Source organism: Otolemur garnettii, unplaced genomic scaffold, assembly GCF_000181295.1.
Source record: "Otolemur garnettii isolate 467f Iridium unplaced genomic scaffold, OtoGar3 scaffold00251, whole genome shotgun sequence".
Classification (NCBI taxonomy): domain Eukaryota; kingdom Metazoa; phylum Chordata; class Mammalia; order Primates; family Galagidae; genus Otolemur; species Otolemur garnettii.
Window position 1 is genome coordinate 306,025 of NW_003852646.1, and position 18,702 is coordinate 324,726.

The following is an 18,702-nucleotide window of genomic DNA, read 5'->3' on the forward strand; positions in this document are numbered from 1 at the left end:
GCTACCTTAGGTGTATGTGGCTGGCGCCTTAGCTGCTTGAGCCACAGGCGCCGAGCCAATGTTCTTAAAAGAAACTGTGCTGTTGGGTTCATTTCTTTTCTTCCCTCTCATTCCAGATGTCTGGACAGGGACATAATGGTGGGAGCTGAAGCAGCTTTTGAATCATCACATGAACCTGCCTGTTGAGATTGACAGAGCATCAAGCCACAGGGAACCAAACTGCCTGATGAATTGTGAAGCTTCTATACTTAACTGCTTACTCAGATCATACATAGAAAAGAAATCAGTGTCTGTCTTTTGGAATCATTATTGTTAGCGAAGATGTCTGTTAAACCAAGTTAATTAATATCTTAATACACCAGGTGACATTATGAGTATTGGGATTATAAGCCAAGCCATGTAAAATAAAAAATCTTAAAAAAAAACCGGTTTGATCTATGAACATCAGAAAATAAATTATTACCATCGAGAGTGACTGTGGTTGGGGTACTATTACCTGGGGTGACCAGGGAAAGCCTCTCCAAGGAGGTGACATTTGAGATGAGATGGAATGATGAGCAGGAATCATCCACGGGAAGATCAAAGGAAGGGCTTTGCATGGGGAACAAATGACACCTTCCAAGGCCCTGGAGTGGGAACAAGGTTGACAGATTCAAGGTTCAGAAAGACATACACATGTGTACCCTTCTGTTAGAAAGCTGAGAATAAGTAATTCTTGAATTCAATGTTTTTTGCTATGTATTTGTGTGTTAATAGATTCCTTTGTCAGTCTCAGAAGGCCAAGTGACTTTAATTTGCTTGTCTCCTTACTGGCATGGATGCTGGCTGGTTTCCCACACTCTCATCTTGTGCTTTGCTGAGACATCTGCTACATACTGTCCTTTGGCCTGACTGACCTAATTTAAATCCCCTGCCCACAGCCTGCTGATAAAAGCGAGGCTCATCACTGCTGCAGGGCACTCTATTTCCATCCCCTGCAGCTCAGCCGCCTCCTTCTCTCTGGTCCTGCCAGCCATGAAACCTCTTTTCCTGTTTCTTGCCATCCTTCTGGCCACAGAACCAGTGGTGTCAGGTAATTTGGGCCTCTTTCAGAGGTTGGGGGTCCTTTCTATGGGCTTCTTCTCTTTCCCTCCCCTCTTGCTGTGGGTAGTATCTGAAGCCTTTCTTCCCCTTATGCAGCTTTGAGATCATCGCATGTTAATGCTTCTCCTTGATTTTTTTTTTGCCATGGTGGTGGGATGGTAGATACTTAAATCATCTGGCACCTTAGGGTTGCAGTAGTATTCTGGTGGGAGCTTGGGAGAGGGCGTAGGGGTGGAAGATTGGGTGCAGGTTGGGGACTCTTTAAGGACTTTGGGAGATTAGGCTGAAGGCTGGGAGTCAGCTGGTAAAGGGGAGAAAAACCTTGGGTTGGAGTGATAGAGGGAATATTAGGATGGTCTGGAGGTAAGGAACTGGGCTTCCCTAAAGGCTTGGGGTGCAGTTGGAGATGGAATGGGATTTGAGCTGAGTGGAGCTGGGGCTGGGAATTAGGTTGCAAGTCAGTGCTGGTTGGTGTAGAATGTTTGAGTTCAGCTTGGTTATGGTTTGCTGCTGGGAATTGAGGTTGGTAACACAATTAGATTTGGATTCGGGGCTTGGGGCATTGAGTTGGATAAGACTAGGAGTTCTAATTTAGGTTGGGCTAGGTTTTGAGTTTGAATTGGATGACAATGGGGTTGAGGAGGACTGCAGAGTGGGTTGGGTTGTGCCTTGTTGGGCTTAAGTTAGGCAGGGTCAAGTCATGCTAAGGAGTTGGGTCTGTTGTAATGGGAGTGAATCTCCTCTGTTTCCTAACATTACAGGTGTTCATTGTTCTTTCCCTGTCATTCTCAAGCTTCACTAAGAGGGTCATTTATTAGCATTAGTTGACCCCAAAGTAAGGAGTAGGAAGTTGGGGGATAAGAAGATAGAAGGGTAGAAAGTCTGAAAAAGACTCTCCTGGAAACTTCAGGGCTCCCAACTGGAACATTGTCTCCCTTCTCTTCTCTCCTGGGACTGGGTCCAGCATTACCTAATCAACCTGCTTTCTTTCGTTCCGGCCTGTCCTCCTGGTCCTCCTAACTCCTCTTAGTGTTCCAACTAGGAATACTAGCACTGCTTACCGGCTGTTCCTATGCCCCCAAGTAGAATGTTGGATGGATGGACACTGCCGGTTGGTGTGCAATGATGATGAAGATAGCGTCATACGCTGCCGGAATCGTAAACGGTGCTGTGTCCCTAGTCGTTATTTAACAATTCAACCAGTAAGAGTTGATTGAATCCGTGGCTAGACTACTCCTCGTCCATCCATTCCAGACCAAAAAAAAAAAAGAAGACAACATAGAAATCATGGATAGAAATGTTTTCTTTCAGGTTCCTTAGTGTCCACATTCCATTAAAATGCATGAATTTGTTTCTTGTGTCTGTTGATCATAAGGAGTGATATCCCAAAGGAATGAGGGTGGGAGATTGGCAGGGTGGGGTTAAGAGGTAGTGGAGTGAAGTTCTGAGGGCTAGGTGGCCAGCAGTGGGGTGAGAAATACGGTCTTGGAGGAGGCTCCCCATTGACCAGCCCCAGGAGACGTATTGAGTCAGGAGCGGACGGAGGAGAATATGGCAGGGGCTGAGAGATTTAAAGGCATGGAGGATGCCTATGAAGGTGGGGAGAGTTGGTCCATCTTAGGAGTAAATGGGTTAGGGGTGGATGGGCTCCTGGAGATGTCAGGTGACATGTCTTCTGATGATCAAGAGCCCACAGCCCCAGGGGTCAGGAGAGTCAGAAGAACTAACGAAACATAAAGCACGTAAATTTACTCACTTATATATAAATCTATTCATTTTTCACATTCTTTCATTGATCTATCTGTTCATTTATTCACCTCAGCTCTGCCATGTACCATTGGCAGACTCTGCCTACAAAGCTCTCAGAAATTCGTCTTCCCCATCTGTAAAATTAGAATAATAGTAGAGCCCATCTCGGGATCATGGTAAGAATGGAATGAGAGAACAGAGCATAGCGCCCAGGATAAAGTAAGCCCTCAATAAACATTGATGCTGCTGTGGGTCACTGATTTATCCCAGCGCTATGGAATATGTGCTGTGTGCCTTTCAGCCATGTTAGAGTCTGGGGGAGACAGAAGCCTGTCTCAAGTGATAATTACCCAGGGAGAAGACCAACTCATGGGGAACATTCCCTGACTGTGAATCCAAAGGACTTGGGTGTTTCTCAGGCTTTATTATTCCAAGTTCTATGCTCTGGGCCTCATTTATCCAACATGGTCATTCACCTCTGACCTGCGTTCTCTGCAGCGAGATTGGGGACTGAGTGTTTTGTAAAGCATGACATAGAGACAGACAGACAGAGTTCACTTTGATCTGGGAAGACAATTTGTTCTCAAGTTGATATATCTGTTCTCAGACTCTGGAAAGAGAGACCCACCCATCCCCTCAGATCTTGGTCCTAGTCTAGGATTCCTCTGGTTAAGTCTCTTCCCAGGGGATGAGGAGTGGCTAGGGGCAAGGAGAATGGACCCACCCACCTGTGCTTTGATTAGCTGGGTCCTGGGATTGCCTGCCTGTGTCTGCTTCCAGGGACTGCACGGGCCTGTCCCCAGGGTCCACCCCTGGAGGGTGAGGTCCACTGAGTGTTCATCTTTAGACAGGAGAAGTGTCACGGTTGCTCTTGTTTGGAGGGGGTGTGGGCCAAGCAAGGGTTTGGTGAGAAGAGAGGGGAGCTGTGGGTTGGCCTGGCTGCCCTCAGGCTGCCATGTTCCTGCATGGTGCTCTGAGGCATCTGGGAATTATAAATTTAAATCTTACCTTTCAGGTTGTTATGAGGGGCCATCTCATAAAAAGAGATAGAATGTATTTTATTCATCCTTTTCATTAGCTCAATGCATAACTTTTTAAAAGTATTCAGACGTATGTTACAATGGCCTTCATGTGCGTTCTTGCCTTATGTCCTGCAAATGTTAGGATTATACTTGGTATTTGGATCCTTCTCTGGGCTTACAACCCATTTCTATTTAAAACATTTTTAAATTTTTAATCCACACATAACAATGGTATGTATTTATGATACAGAGAGCTATTTTGATACATGTATGAAATGTATGTCAAATCTGGGTAATTGGGATATCTATCACCTCCAACATTTATCATTTCTTTGTGTGTCATTCAAAATCTTCTCTTCTAGCTATTTGGAAATATACAATAAATTATCACTAACTACGGGCAACCTACAGTGCTCTAGAACACTAGAACTTGTTTTTCCTGTCCAGCTGTATTTGGTACCCCTTAACCAGCTTCTCCCTCCCTTCCCAGCCTCCTGACCACAAGTCTACTCTCTAGTTCTGTGAGATCAACTCTTTTAGCTTCCACAGATGTGTAAGAACAAGTGGTATTTGGCTTTCTGTGCTGACTCATTTTATTTGACACAATGACCTCCAGGCTCATCCATGTTGCCATGATGACAGGATTTCATTCTTTCTTCTGGCTGAATAGTATTCCATTGTGTACAGGGACCGCACTTTATCCATTCATCTGTTCCCAGATGCTTAGGTTCACAGGCCATTTCTGCCCCCACCAGAGGCAGGGGCTGTGTAATCTGTATCTTCACAGTGTTGATGTCTGTCTATGTGTTGATCTCAGGCTGCACGCAGAAGCTACCCGTGCCCTGATGCCTGGGGTGAGACCACCCCAAATGCTTTCTTGCCGGCCTCACTGCACCTAGCTTTTCTCTGTGTTAATGTCTATCAACAGGGATTCTTTCTTGGAAATTCACCTGACCATGCCACTCTCCTGCTTAGAGAGTTTCCTTTGCTCCTCACTGCCCAGGGTCTGGCCTTCAAGGCCTTCACATGGTGGCCCAGCTTCATGCCTGCTGACCTCCCCTAACAGGTCTTCTCTTCAGCCACACAGCCCTCCCGCCGTCCCTTCCTGCCCCCTCACATTGCCTTTGTTCATGGCTCCCCTCCAGTTTATCCTCAGCATTGGCTCATCTCTGCGACAGTCACTGGTCTCATCCTTCAAAGCTCAGTTGGCACTCCATCTAGGAAAGCCTTCACACGGCCTCACTATTTCTTAATAATAAAAAAGCTCTCGTTGGCACTTGCTATGTGTCATTCTATTCTTACAATAATCCTCATATTATCTTTGTGTTACTAATCATCCTTGTGTTACTATGAGGCCCAGAGAGGTGATAGAATTAGCTGAAGTCACACAGCATTAAGATAGAACAGAGATCCTGAGTTTTTTCCCCTTTGTTATTTGTCTTGTTTTCTTTAACACTGAGCAGGTACTGAACTGCCGCAGAGTAAATAGACATTTGATTCTCACTTGATTCTGAATATTCTATAAAAAAGGAACTATTTCTCAGGGAAGGTGAATCAGAGATCTGGAGTAGAGAAAAGATTTTTAAGTTGAGACAGTCGTGAGGCTTGAGATGACACCATTCCTTGCCTCCTTTAGACTTTGTTCAGTTTCTATCTAGTGACATAAATCAGTCTTGTCCTGGTAGTGTGTTGATTTGTGTTCCCGGGGCCTAAGGCAGAAATGCTTGTTGTCTTATACAGTCATTACTGATTTAGGAGAGACCAGTAGCTTTTTTTTTGCAAAGCAAATTTCAATTTTGTTATGAAATCTTTGCAGTACCATTGTCTAAATTCTGTTGGGAGGTGTCTTCTGGTGTCTATGTTTTTTTTTTTTTTTTTGAGACAGAGCCTCAAGCTGTCCCCCAGGGTAGAGTGCCGTGGCATTACAGCTCACAGCAACCTCCAATTCCTGGGCTCAAGCGAGTCTCTTGCCTCTGCCTCCCAAGTAGCTGGGACCACAGGCGCCCGCCACAATGCCCAGCTATTTTTTGGTTGCAACCGTCATTGTTGTTTGGTGGGTCCGGGCTGGGGATTCGAACCCGCCACCTTAGGTGTACATGGCTGGTGCCTTAGCCGGTTGAGCTATAGGTGCCGAGCCTGTTTTTTTTTTTTTTTAAATAGAAGGCAGAGATAAGTTGAAAACAGAAACATAAAAATGATGATGTTAGTCATAATGGTAAAATGACCCATGAGGCCATCAAACTCTCATGACATGTGAGCAGTAGAAAAACTCTAAGTCTATGAACATGAGAAAAAATTTCAAAGCAGTCATGTTACGAGTCTGCATTTCGTGTGTTTAGGTAGGAAAATATCAGCCGGGAGGAATCTTGATTGATCTTGATCAACCCGCATGTGGAACAGAGGACGTTTCTCTCCGAATTCCAATTTTCAAGTTGGAGAGATCTGCCTTAATTGGACATTTTATACTGTGGTGTGACTCACTTCTTCGGTATCTACTATGATTTGGTTTTCCCACACCACATCTATTACGGTTTCATTTTGATTCTCAGGCCTTCATACAAGCAAGTGTTTCCTTCGTCTTGTAGTTACTCTTTAGAAGCTCCAGTTGGTAATCAAATCTCTCAGTAGGTTTACTTCTGAAAGTATTTAAATGTATGCTTATACACTAAAGAAACTTCGCATTTGCAGCAGATGGATGGGACTCATGGAAAGCATTCTGTTAAGTGAAATAAGCCAAGCATGATCCCACTCACATGTGGGAGCTTCAAAGTGGATTTCACGAATAGAGAAAATAGAATGGTGGTTCTCCAATAGAATGCTGGGAAGAGGGCAGGGTGAAGGGAAAATAATAGAATATCAACGTATTTACTATCACTGAACTGTTCACTTAAAGTGGTAAAGATGATAAATTATATGTTACCAAAAAAAAAAAGAAAAAAGAAAAGAAAAACCCAGAAATTTTAGCTAAGTATGAAGATCCAGCCTGAATGATAATTTTTCTTAGCACCCAATATTTGTTTCTTTTCTTTTTTTTTTTTTTTTTTAGAGAGAGAGTCTTGCTTTGTTGCCCTTGGTAGAGTGCTGTGGCATCACAGCTCACAGCAACCTCCAGCTCTTGGGCTTAGGTGATTCTCTTGCCTCAGCCTCCCGAGTAGCTGGGACTACAGGTGCCCACCACAACACCTCGCTATTTTTTTGCTGCAGTTTGGCCGGGGTGGGGTTCGAACCCACCACCCTCTGTATCTGGGGCTGGTGCCCTACTCACTGAGCCACAGGCGCCACCCCAATATTTGTTTCTTTATTTACTAGCTTTTTTATAGGCTGTGGAAATTTCGATCTTACCTGTGTAAGTTCTTTATCTTTCTTCAAACTGAGCTCTGGTCAGCTTTGCCAACTGTCACTCTTATGAAGTTATGACACATATTATGTTAATTGTGTAATTATTGAGTCATGGTCCCCTTTCTGCCAACCCCCCAAACACACACATGCGAGATAGAAATCCTTAGGGGCTGAGACAATATTTTATGTAAACATCTATGTGCCTGGTATTAAGCTCCATGCCACGCGTGAATGCAATTTTGTGAGTGTTTCTTGATTGAAGGAATAGAGGCATGATGGATTCAAGAGTGAAAGAATGAATGGATTTGGTGGGGGCATTTCAAATGGCTGAGTGTGGGTACTAGAAATCTGGGTGGGATCCTTTCTGGGCTAGAGAGAGCAGAGGACCACTGCAGTAGGAACTCGGGTTTGAAAAGATGCGGAGGAGTTCTCGGGTCTTGCTCAAGTAGGCTCTTAGTATTTCCTTTAGTTTACTATTAAAACACACAGGCTTCACAGTGTTGGAGGTGCTCTAGGAGGGTCTAAGGATCCCTCTGTAATTGGGATTCTGCATTGACCTCTCCACATACAGCTATTCAATTGCCCCAATTCGAAATTCTTTCATTATGAATCATTATCTATTCACTAGGTCAATGACATTCATTAATAACCTCCTCTGCGATTAATGCTGGGTATGTGGAGACAACCCTGGGAGAGATAGAATGCCAGCAGGAGGAAAGGGTAAAGATCTCCATCTCAAGCCATGGAGAGTTGAAGACATTTAACGTCATGTCTGAGTCTCTGGACTTGGAGTTTGGGCATGTGAAATTTTGAAAACCCCTATCAGATTTTTTTTTTTCTTTTTTTTGAGACAGGGTCTTGCTCTGTAACCCAGGCTGAAGGGCAGTGGCAAGATCACAGCTCACCACAACCTGGAATTTCTGGGCTCAAGAGATCTTCTTGCCTCAGCCTCCCAAGGAGCTGGAACTACAGGTGTGCACCTCCATGCCTGGCTAATTCTGATCTCTTTTGTAGAGACAGGTTCTCTATGTTGCCCAGGCTGATCCTGGACTCCTGGCCCAATGTGATCCTTCTCCCTTGGCCTCTGGAGGTGCTGGGATTATAGGTGTGAGCCATCACACCTGGCCCCACTTCCTTCATTCTTAAGAGTCCTCAAAATGTGAGACTCTCAGGCAACCTTTCCTTGTTTTCTCATTCCACAGATGGGGAAATTGAGGCTCAAAAGGGAAAAGTGACCTATGTTCATGAACAGGTTTGAGACAATGCTGGGATTAATAAGCAGAACTTCTGGTGAGAGGGCTGAGGGAACATGGAAGGTGGTATTAAGTAGACGTGGGTGCTGCAGTGAGTGGTGGTGCAGAGTGACATAGCGCCAATAAGCAGAACTACAAAGCACCTGAAGAAAGCCTTAGGAGTTAGTATGAACACCTCTGAAACCTCTTTCTGGGCTGCAGTGGCCTCTCTCCAGCGGGAAGTAGAGAGCAGTGATCTGCCGGCTCCACCCTCTCAAATGTACAATTGGCCCTCTTCCTCCAGAAGACGGAAAAGGACCTTATCCCCAAAGGATGTGACAGAAAGGGTGTGGCTTTTGTCCTCATAAGCCTTTTAGAATCTCCTTTCTTCCCTTGCAGGTCCAGGGGTGATAAGGAGCAAAGGAGACATTGACAGCAGAGAGCAGGCCTATCTGGGGTGGGGGTGGCCATAGGAGACATAGAAGCACCGTGGCCTCAAAGCAGGGAAGACTCGGCATTAACCCAGTTTTGTGTTGACCCTTTCCTGGGGCTGATAAGCAGGTCTGCTGATGCAGCTGACGCTCAGAGCAGCCTCTGCTCTATACACTGGTACCTGTGATCTAAATTACATATATAATACTGGGAATCTACTTTCTACTCTTGCCCAAGCTTCAAAGAAGTAAAATGTATTTCCTTCTTATTTCTCTTCCCCCTTGCTGAGGCAGCATATATTCTCTGGTAAAAGTGGAATGGCGTAGGCCGTTTAGGATAACACGGTGTATGTAGGGGTGCATGTTAGACTTTGTATTACACCCATTTGGATGTAAGAGACCCCGTGTACCTTGTGCCAGGTTCAAGGCTGGGCAAATATTAGGTGCTGATAACCATTTGTGGAATGTGTGAGAGGTCTTTGAATGCCAGGTTCGGAAGTTTGGATTGACACTGAGGACCATGGGGGGCCATGGCCCCAGCTGTCGTTATCCAGACAATGGATCTGACAGTGGATCTGGATAATGGATGTCCAGAGGCCCTGACCTCAGTGTATGAACATACACTGCCTAGCCATATCCTGAATCATGGAGAGGCAGCATGCCACATGAGGAAGAGTAAGGGCTTAGAGTCACACTGAGTGGTATATGAGTCCTTGCTCTGCCTCTAATAGTTATGAAGCCTTTGCCAGGACACTGCTTCTCTCTGAGCCTCAATTTCATAGTGCAACAAAAGGAAATAAGAGACACCTGCTTCAGATGGTTGTAGGAAAGACTCAGTGAACATTGTCAGGTAGTTTATTGTGGATACTCAGCAAATGGTAATGGTCCTTATTTTTATTTTTATTTTTTCAATCAAAGGATCATTTTTGTTTTGGATACCTCAATCCCAAGGGGGAATAATAATAATGCAAATGGCTAGTATTTCTTGAATGCTTATTATGGACTGGAGACCATGTCTCTGGTTCTTATGTGTAAACATATAAAAAAAAAAAAAACCCCAAACACCTCGGACTATCTTTGAGGGACTTCTATCTCCCTAATTTCATAGAAGTATTCTTGAATTGAATTCACGGTGTAGCCCAGGAAGAAATGAATCCTTTGGCAAACAAACTTTATATGATAGTAAAAGCAATAACACTAATAGTGACCATTTAGTTACTTTCTACTATGTGCCAGTCCCTAACTGCTTTCCATTTATTAAGCCATTAACCCTCAGAATCTTGGGGTTAAGTATTATTGCAGTCTACAATGCATAGATAGAGGAGGGCAGAAGAGAGGGGTATAGAAACTTGCCCAAGGCTACACAGCAAGTAAAATGGGAGCTGGGATTGGAACCCAGGGTTTCTTGATTTTAGATTGTAATCTCTTTATGGTCCCTTAGGTCACTTCATTTATTAATATTTTAACTTTTTATTTTGAAGTAATTATGAAGATTCATAAAAAGAGAAAGAAAGAAGAAGAAAGAGGTCCTGTGTACCCTTCATCCAGTTTCCACCAATGGCTATATTTTACATAACCATAGTACAGTATAAAACCCGGGAAACTAACATTGGTACAATATATGGATATACTTGTTTAAATTTGTTTTAAATTTATAATTCTTTTTTTCTGAGACAGAGTCTCCCTCTGGTATCCTGGGTAGAATGTAATGGCATTGCTCACAGCAACCTCAGACTCCTGAGCTCAAATGATCCTCCTGCCTTATCCTCCCAAGTAGCTGGGACCACAGGCATGTACCACCACACCTGGATAATTTTTCTATTTTGAGTAGAGATGGGGTCTTGCTCTTACTCAGGCTGTTCTCAAACTCCTGAGCTCAGGCTATCCTCCTACCTTGGCCTTCCAGAGTGCTAGGATTATGGGTGTGAGCCACGACACCTGGCCTATGTATAATATTTATCACTTTAGGGCTTCACAAAATGTATGACACAAATGTATGTATATACTTCTATACCATTTTAGCACAGGTGAAGATTTATATAACCACCACCATGATCAAGTTACAGAGCTGTTCCATCACCACAAAGACCTCCCTCCTGTTACTCCATTAAAGTCACACCAGCTCTCCTCCCTGGCCCCACCTTCTGTCACTATGCCTAATTCCTTACAACTACTAATCCATTCTCATATCTCTGTAGTTTTGTCATTTTAAGAGTGTTGTATAAAGGCAATCATATGTGAGCTTTTGAGATTGGCTTTTTTTGTTCAGCAGTATGCTCTTGCGAGCCATCTGAGGTGTGTGTATCAAAAGTTTGTTCTTGTTAATTCTGGGTATTTCTAGCCAGCGTTCTAAGGCAAGAAAAGGAAATAAAATGTATACATATTAGAAAGAAAGAAATAAAAGTGTCCCTATTTACAAATGTCATAATGGTTTCTGTAGGAAATCCCAAAGAATCGACAGAAAAGCAAAACAAAAGAAAAACACCTAAAACTAATAAAGAAGTTCAGCAAGGTCACAGGATACAACATAAATATACAAAAGTCAATTGCATTTCTAGATAATACCAAACGAACATGTGGACACTGAAATTAAAACTACAGTATCACTTAAAATTACTCCAAAAAAAAAAAAAAAAAGAAATACTCAGGTATACATCTAACAGAATTGTACAGAAATTTTATGCTGAAAACTATAGAATACTGGTAAAAAGATCAAATACGATCTAAATAAATGAAGAGACATGTCTTGTTTCTATTTGGTAAGATTTTACTAGCAAAAATGTTAATTTTCCTCAAACTGATATATATTATACATTTAATATGATTCCTACCAAAATCCCAGCAAGAGTTTTTGTAGATATAGGCAAGATAACTCTGTCTACACCTGAGAAATCTTCAAACAAAGATGACAGTTAAAACAAGACTGAAAAAGAATAAAATCAAAAGAATTATTCTACCGTATTTTGAGACATTACATAGCAATAGTAATCAAGACCATGGTTTTGATGGAGAGATAGATACATAGGTTCATGGAACAGAATGGGGAACTCAGACATAGCCCCACACAAGTACAGCCAACTGATCTGTGGCAAAGATGCAAAGACGATTTAAAGAAAGAAAGATGTCCTTTCAAGAGATGGTGCTGGAGCCAATGACAACAGGGAAAAAATAAAGAACTTTCACCTTAACATCACACTTTACACAAAAATTAACTCAAAATGGATCACAGACTTAAATGCAGAACATAAAACTATAAAAACTTAGAAGAAAGCAGTAAAACCCTCAGACTAAGGGCATGGTGAAGAGTTCTTAAATATGAAAGAACAGTCCATCAGAGAAATAAAATCAATAAATTGGAAAATTTCAACCTTTCACTCTGTGAAAGACCTGATGGAGAGGATGGGTGAAAAAGCAAATCATCTCTGGTCAAGAATGTTTGCAAGCCACCTATCTGACAAGAACTTGTATCTAGAATATAGAAATAACTCATAAAACTCAATGGTAAAACCCAAATAATCCAATTATAAATGGACAAAAGACATGAAAAGGGATTTTGGTAAAGAAGATATACAAAGAGCAAATAAACAATGAAAAATACCTTCAACATCTTGAGCAGTTAGGGAAATGCAAATTAAGACCAGGGTGAGCTACCAGGACATACTTATTAGAACAGCTAAGATTAAAAATAGTGACTTCCCCAATGCTTTCTGAATTTTGGCCCATTAATTCTCTATTACCTTTTTTCTTTTGATGCCTTCTGACAAATTAATAAAAAATCTCTTCCCCTTTCTTCTGCCAGATTTTATTCCAATTCACTATTTTATTATTGCTGGAAGTGGAAGTATGCAAAACATTCTTTATTTTGTCCATTGTATTTTAACATTTTCCTATTGTTAGATCTCAAAACTTCACCTGAGCGCCGCCTGTGGCTCAGTGAGTAGGGCGCTGGCCCCATATACCGAGGGTGGCAGGTTCAAACCAGGCCCTGGTCAAACTGCAACAAAAAAATAGCCAGGCGTTGTGGTGGGCGCTTGTCGGGAGGCTGAGGCAAGGTTACTTGGGAGGCTGAGGCAAGAGAATTGCCTAAGCCCAAGAGCTGGAGGTTGCTGTGAGCTGTGATGCCACAGCACTCTATGGAGGGCAACAAAGTGAGACTCTGTCTCTAAAAAAAATAAAAATAAAAATAAAAATAAAAACTTTACCTATTATAAAATTGATAAATTGATTCTCTTTAATTTATAGACGATATTATATTTTTAAAAACATTTCCTTTTGCGGGGTTGTTAGGTAATGAGTCACATGGTCTAAAACAATAACAAAAACAAGCCTGGAAATGACTGAAATGGCCCTCAACAGGTGAATAGTTAAATAATAAACTAGTACATCTGTACCATGGAATAGCATTCAGAATTCAAAGGGACGAACTACTAATAGACAGGACTGGGATGGATCTCAAGTTCAGTTGATTGATCTTTTCTTCATTTGAGTTGCTATTTGGTTATCCCGGTTCTCAGTATGATAAGTAATTTTTGATGGAGCCTGGACATTTTTGATACTATGCAATGTTAGAGATTTGTTCCTGTTTATTTTTCTTAAAGGGTAAGAAGCATTTATTGTTTTTGTTAATTTTCAACATGTACACCATCATTACCACTACAAAGGGTGATACGATTCTGTAGTTCTCGGAAAACATTTTCAAGCTGATTTTCAGTAATACCAGTAATCACATCTGTTATCCTAGCTTTCAAGTCTTCTAAAGATAGAGGTTTGGTAGAATAAATATTAGCTATATTATTATAAATAATAGCTTTCACATGTCCCCATAAAAAGAAACCCAATGGAGTTCAATCTGGCAAACGTAGAGGCCAGGAAAGTGGTCCACCTTTTCCAATCCACCTGTTAGGGAATTTCTCACGTAGACACTGTCTAACATGCAAAACAAAGCATCAAGGAGCGTCATCTTGTTAAAACGCTGTATTCTCTGTCAGTCCCAATTCTTCAAGCTGATGAATAAAGTTATTTTGCAGCATTTCTAAATAGCTATCCCCATCAACAACACCCCCTTCTAAAAAGAAGGGCCCTACGACTCGATTTTTGCCCAAAGCATACCATGCATTAACTTTGGGCGAATCTCTTTCATGTTCAACAGACTTATGTGGATTTTCAGTTCCCCAAATATGACAATTATGCCTATTGACCTTGCCACGAAGGTGGAATGTTGCTTCATCGGAGAACAGTATATTACTCAAAAATGCATCATCACTCCCAAGTTGTTCATTGAACTGGTGACAGCAAGTTAGTCATGCATAATCCTCTTCCAACATTTGATGCACTTGAATTTTGTACATTTTCATGTGAAGTCTTGTCCGCAGAATCTTGAGCACAGTAGACTTTGGAGGCCTCAGCTCTAGGGATACCTGTCTTTTTTTTTTTTTTTTTTTTTTTTGAGACAGAGCCTCAAGCTGTCCCCCTGGGTAGAGTGTCGTGGCATCACAGCTCACAGCAACCTCCAACTCCTGGGCTCAAGCGAGTCTCCTGCCTCCGCCCCCCAAGTAGCTGGGACCACAGGCGCCGGCCACAACGCCCGGCTATTTTTTGGTTGCAGCCGTCATTGTTGTTTGGCGGGTCTGGGCTGGGGATTCGAACCCACCACCTTAGGTGTACGTGGCTGGCGCCTTAGCCGGTTGAGCTATAGGCGCTGAGCCGGGGTACCTGTCTTAATGACCTTCTTGGGCTTGCCTCAAAGGTTTCTTCTACCGATGCTGCAGGTCCTTCATTACCACACGGCCTACCAGACTGTGGCTTATCACTGACAGAACCTGTTCCTTTAAATTTTTTCCTCCACTTAGATATGGAATTTCTGTGTGGTGCTTCTTTCTTCTAATGGGTTCGGCAGAAGCAGATTTTAGTTTAACCAACCAAAGAACACAATTTTCTTTCCTCAGGTCAACAGTGATTAAAGGCAAACTATTTCAAATTGCACACGAACTTTAGGGACACCCTGTACAGTTCCTTCCCCAGGCTTTACTGGCATCATTAGCAAATTCTGTAAAACAAGACATTACTCTATCAATAAATAAACTGAAGATGAGTTAAGATCAAGCTCAGGTGCTCTAAAAGGGGGCTTCCTGCATGGTTTGTCTCCCCAGTCATTGTCCACAGGACTCTGGGAAGTGTCGGAATGTGCAGGGGCAGACTCAAGGCCCAGCTTCATCTCCAGTGTTGTGGAAAGGGACTGTATATCATGGGGCAAAGCCCTATGCTCCCCTACACCACTTGGAGAGAGCCTGGGTAGAGAGCTCTAGGGTATCCACGTTGGATGTTTATTTTTTTATTTTTTGAGACAGAGTCTCACTATGTTGCCTTCAGTAGAGTGCTGAAGGTCACAGCTCACAGCAACCTAGAACTCTTAGGGTTAAGCGATTCTCTTGACTCAGCCTCCCAAGTAGCTGGGACTACAGGTGCCCACCACCATGCCTGGATATATATTTTTTTTTTTGTAGTTGTCATTGTTGTTTAGCTGGCCCAGGCCGAGTTCGAACCCACCAGCCCTGGTGTATGTAGCCGGTGCCCTAATCACTGAGCTACAGGCACCGAGCCTCTGTTCCTGTTTAAATGATCTTTGTAAGTGTACCTCTTCTGACACTGCTCCAGGAATGCCATGTGGGGATGGGGTCTAGGGTTTTCCCTTGACCTGGACTGAGACGGGCAAGGGCTCCTCATTTCTGTGTGGCCGGGTGAGAGTCTTGACTCTCCACTAGTCCTCCTCTGTACTACCTGATGGAGTGATGCCTTTTTCCTGCCAGGTAGGAAAAGTTGAGGCTGCCCCTTGGGTTTTTCTGGTGTCACCCTGGGAAGTTACACCTTCTTATAGCTTGGACAGGGCAGAAATCTAAGTTCTCAACTCAGCCATTTTGGTAGAGGTGAGTGGGGCTGTAGTTTTGTCTCTGGCTTTTGACTGAAAACAGAGTGGTTATTGTCTAAAATGTTTTGTCTTGCTTGGCTACCCCCTTCCTGGTCCTTTGACTAGAGGGAACAGACTTTTTATTTTTGAGACAGAGTCTCACTATGTTGCCTTGGGTAGAGTGCCGTGGCGTCACAGCTCATAGCAACCTCAAACTCTTGGGCTTAAGTGATTCTCTTGCCTCAGCCTCCCAAGCAGCTGGGACTACAGGCACCTGCTACAATGCCTGCTTGTTGTCGTTGTTGTACTTATCATTATTGTTTTAGCAGGCCTGAGTCGGGGTCGAACCCACTAGCCTTGGTGTATGTGGCAGGCACCCTACCCACTGAGCTATTGGTGCCGAGCAGAGGGAACAGATTTTTCTTGGGACCTTTTTTTCATGTTTCCAAATTGCCAGGTTTGAATTTGAGGTTGCTGTGAGGTATGACACCACAGCACTCTATCCAAGGTGACAGAGTGAGATTCTGTTTCAAAAAAAAAAAAAAAATCAAAAACAAATGAAAAAAACCCGAGAAACAAATTGCCAGCTTCTCCATCACAAGTCTGAGATACATGAGGCAAAAAGAAAACCCAGGAAATTTACGGCTGTGTCAATCCTCGGGTCCTGGTCCCTGCTGGGTTTGCCTTCTTATTTCTTACTTCACCTTTCAGAGTATTCTTGCATTTATGTGTATTGCCCAGGGTTTTAAACTGGACTTAGAGAAAATCCATTTACTCTATTTTTTTTTTTTTTTTTAGAGACAGAGTCTCACTTTGTCACCCTTGGTAGAGTGCCGTGGCCTCACAGCTCACAGCAACCTCCAGCTCTTGGGCTCAGGTGATTCTCTTGTCTCAGCCTCCCGAGTAGCTGGGACTACAGGTGCCCGCCCTAATGCCTGGCTATTTTTGGTTGCAGCTTGTCGGTGGCCGGGATTGAACCCGCCACCCTCGGTATATGGGGCCGGCGCCCTACTCACTGAGCCACAGGCGCCACCCCCCTTTACTCTATTTTTCTGGGAGTGAAAGTCACTATCACCCTTGAAGTTTTTGCCATGCTCCTTGACTCATCATATCTATGCCACTAAGTAGAAATTAATTATTTGTGGGTATTTTGTTTTTAACCAGGCAGCCGTCACGCCTCTCGATGCATGGGTAACAGTGGAATCTGTAGAAAAACTTGCAGGAAGAGTGAAAAGCCCTACTTCTATTGCAGAGATAACCAACCATGCTGCCTCCAGGCCTACATGAGGATAAGCGTTTCTGGCGTGGAAGAAAATTATGACTGGGCCTCTGAGAAACGCTGGCCAAGAATACCTTGAGTGCTGGTGATCACCATTCTCAAGCTCTCTGGGAACCCAGACCTTCTGTCAAGCCCCCTGATTAAAATTTGCATACCTGCTACCCTTGTCTGTCTTTCATCCACTGGAAATCACAGCAAGAGATTAGATTTTGGGTGGTACCATCTCTGTCCCATTCTGGACTCACCTTTGCGGGAGAAAAGGCTGGAAAACTGGAGTGACAATTAGGGAGGAGTGAGGCAAACCAGTGAGGATGGACAGAGTCCAGTGAGGGAGGGTTGAAGGTTTAGGCCAGGTTATGACTTATCTGTGCCATTTGAGTTAGAGGGGGGACCAGAACCAGGGGGATGGGCGCCTAGGGGGCCAGGTGGAGGTCTTGGAGACAGAGCTGTCTTAGTCCATGGGAAAACTTCCATGGAAGAACCAACTGGACTGTTGTAATATGGAATAAGTTGTCTTGATTTCGTGTTGTGAGACTGAGCGGTCTGTTTGGTGGTTCACATTGCAGAAGGAATTTGAACGTACTATGCTGTTGTTCTCGATTAAGGTCCTTTAAATCCTGAAAACCTAGGAGGCTTATGCCACCAATTACTAACGATGTTAGCTTTTTTAATGTAAAATTTTAATTTTACGTTTTATGTCTTACCTCCACTACTATTTTATTTCTTTTCTCTGGCAAGTGGAAACTGCAGGAAGAGGTGGCTTAGATGCCCATAGTACCCATTTCTATTTTATTGCCTCTCCTTCATCACACACTAGTGGTGTCATGAGGAATTACTGTGGTTCGTTAACAAAGGAGGAAAAAGCCAGGCCAGATCTGTGGTGTGGGCTGCGTGACATGCTAGCACCAGGCAGAAGTGCTGCACTATAGCCTGATGGAGAGCTGGCCCTGAAAGCGGAATCCTTCCAGCAGGGGGATGGGCTTAGCAGGGATCTATAGTAATTCATGGACAGCGGTAATGGGTTGGGTGGTTATTGGGGCACTTCGAGAGAACGAGATTAGAAGATTTGTAACAATGAAGTAGAGTTTTGTGGATGGGTCTCTCTAAAAGGAGACAGAGCCTGAAGATATTTTTATGCTCGCAGAGGGAGACAAATAAAGCTCTCAGTAATCAAGTGGACAAATGACATCCTTTTGCTCACAATGAGGGGCCATCCCTGCCCTTGCATGTCCCTGTGTGATCAAGGCTTGGTCAAAGAAATGGGCCGACAGAGCCAGCTTTCCAATAGCTTCTCTTCTAATTCTAAAGCAACTGGGGGAAAAATGAGTCCCCATAGCTCACAACCGGGGTGGCCAATTTCCTATGATCAGAAATAAAATAGGGCTTCAGGGCCAGAGTGAGTAGGAAAATGAATGCTTTCACCCGAGGTGTCTACTGTTCTATAAAGCAGGTCTTCAGTGTCTTAGTAGTTACTCTCACAGATGCAAAGACTTAGAGTTTTGATATCGACTACTTATGCTACCATTAAGGGGCAGGACTGACATAACAGATGCCTTTGGTGACCCAAGATACCTGCTGGGAAGACAAGAGGACACGTGAAAAGGTTGGTGTCAGAACATTTAACCAAGAGATCAAGGCTGTGCATAGGTCACCAGCAAATGAG

General features: G+C 43.4%; 2 protein-coding genes and 1 non-coding gene across 3 annotated transcripts; 2 read left to right on the forward strand and 1 right to left on the reverse strand.

Moving 5' to 3' along the window:
• Positions 1-1,014: 1,014 nt before the first annotated feature.
• LOC105888274 (beta-defensin 119) lies at positions 1,015-2,300 on the forward strand. Its single transcript, XM_023508500.1, has 2 exons — positions 1,015-1,072; positions 2,170-2,300. The coding sequence occupies exons 1-2, from the start codon at positions 1,015-1,017 to the stop codon at positions 2,298-2,300; spliced, it is 189 nt and encodes a 62-aa protein (XP_023364268.1).
• Positions 2,301-2,661: 361 nt separating this feature from the next.
• On the forward strand, positions 2,662-17,118 carry LOC111722428 (beta-defensin 119-like). The gene is made up of 2 exons (XM_023508501.1): positions 2,662-2,680; positions 16,925-17,118. The coding sequence occupies exons 1-2, from the start codon at positions 2,662-2,664 to the stop codon at positions 17,116-17,118; spliced, it is 213 nt and encodes a 70-aa protein (XP_023364269.1).
• LOC111722435 lies at positions 14,976-15,175 on the reverse strand. Its single transcript, XR_002771235.1, has one exon. It is a non-coding gene; the product is annotated as a small nucleolar RNA SNORA73 family (small nucleolar RNA).
• Positions 17,119-18,702: the final 1,584 nt, after the last annotated feature.

Coding starts and splice junctions, on each gene's coding strand:
- LOC105888274 (XM_023508500.1), top strand. CDS start 1,015: ATGAAACCTCTTTTCCTGTTTCTTGCCATCCTTCTGGCCACAGAACCA. Junction 1,073..2,169: donor CACAGAACCAGTGGTGTCAG/GTAATTTGGGCC, acceptor GCCCCCAAGTAG/AATGTTGGATGGATGGACAC.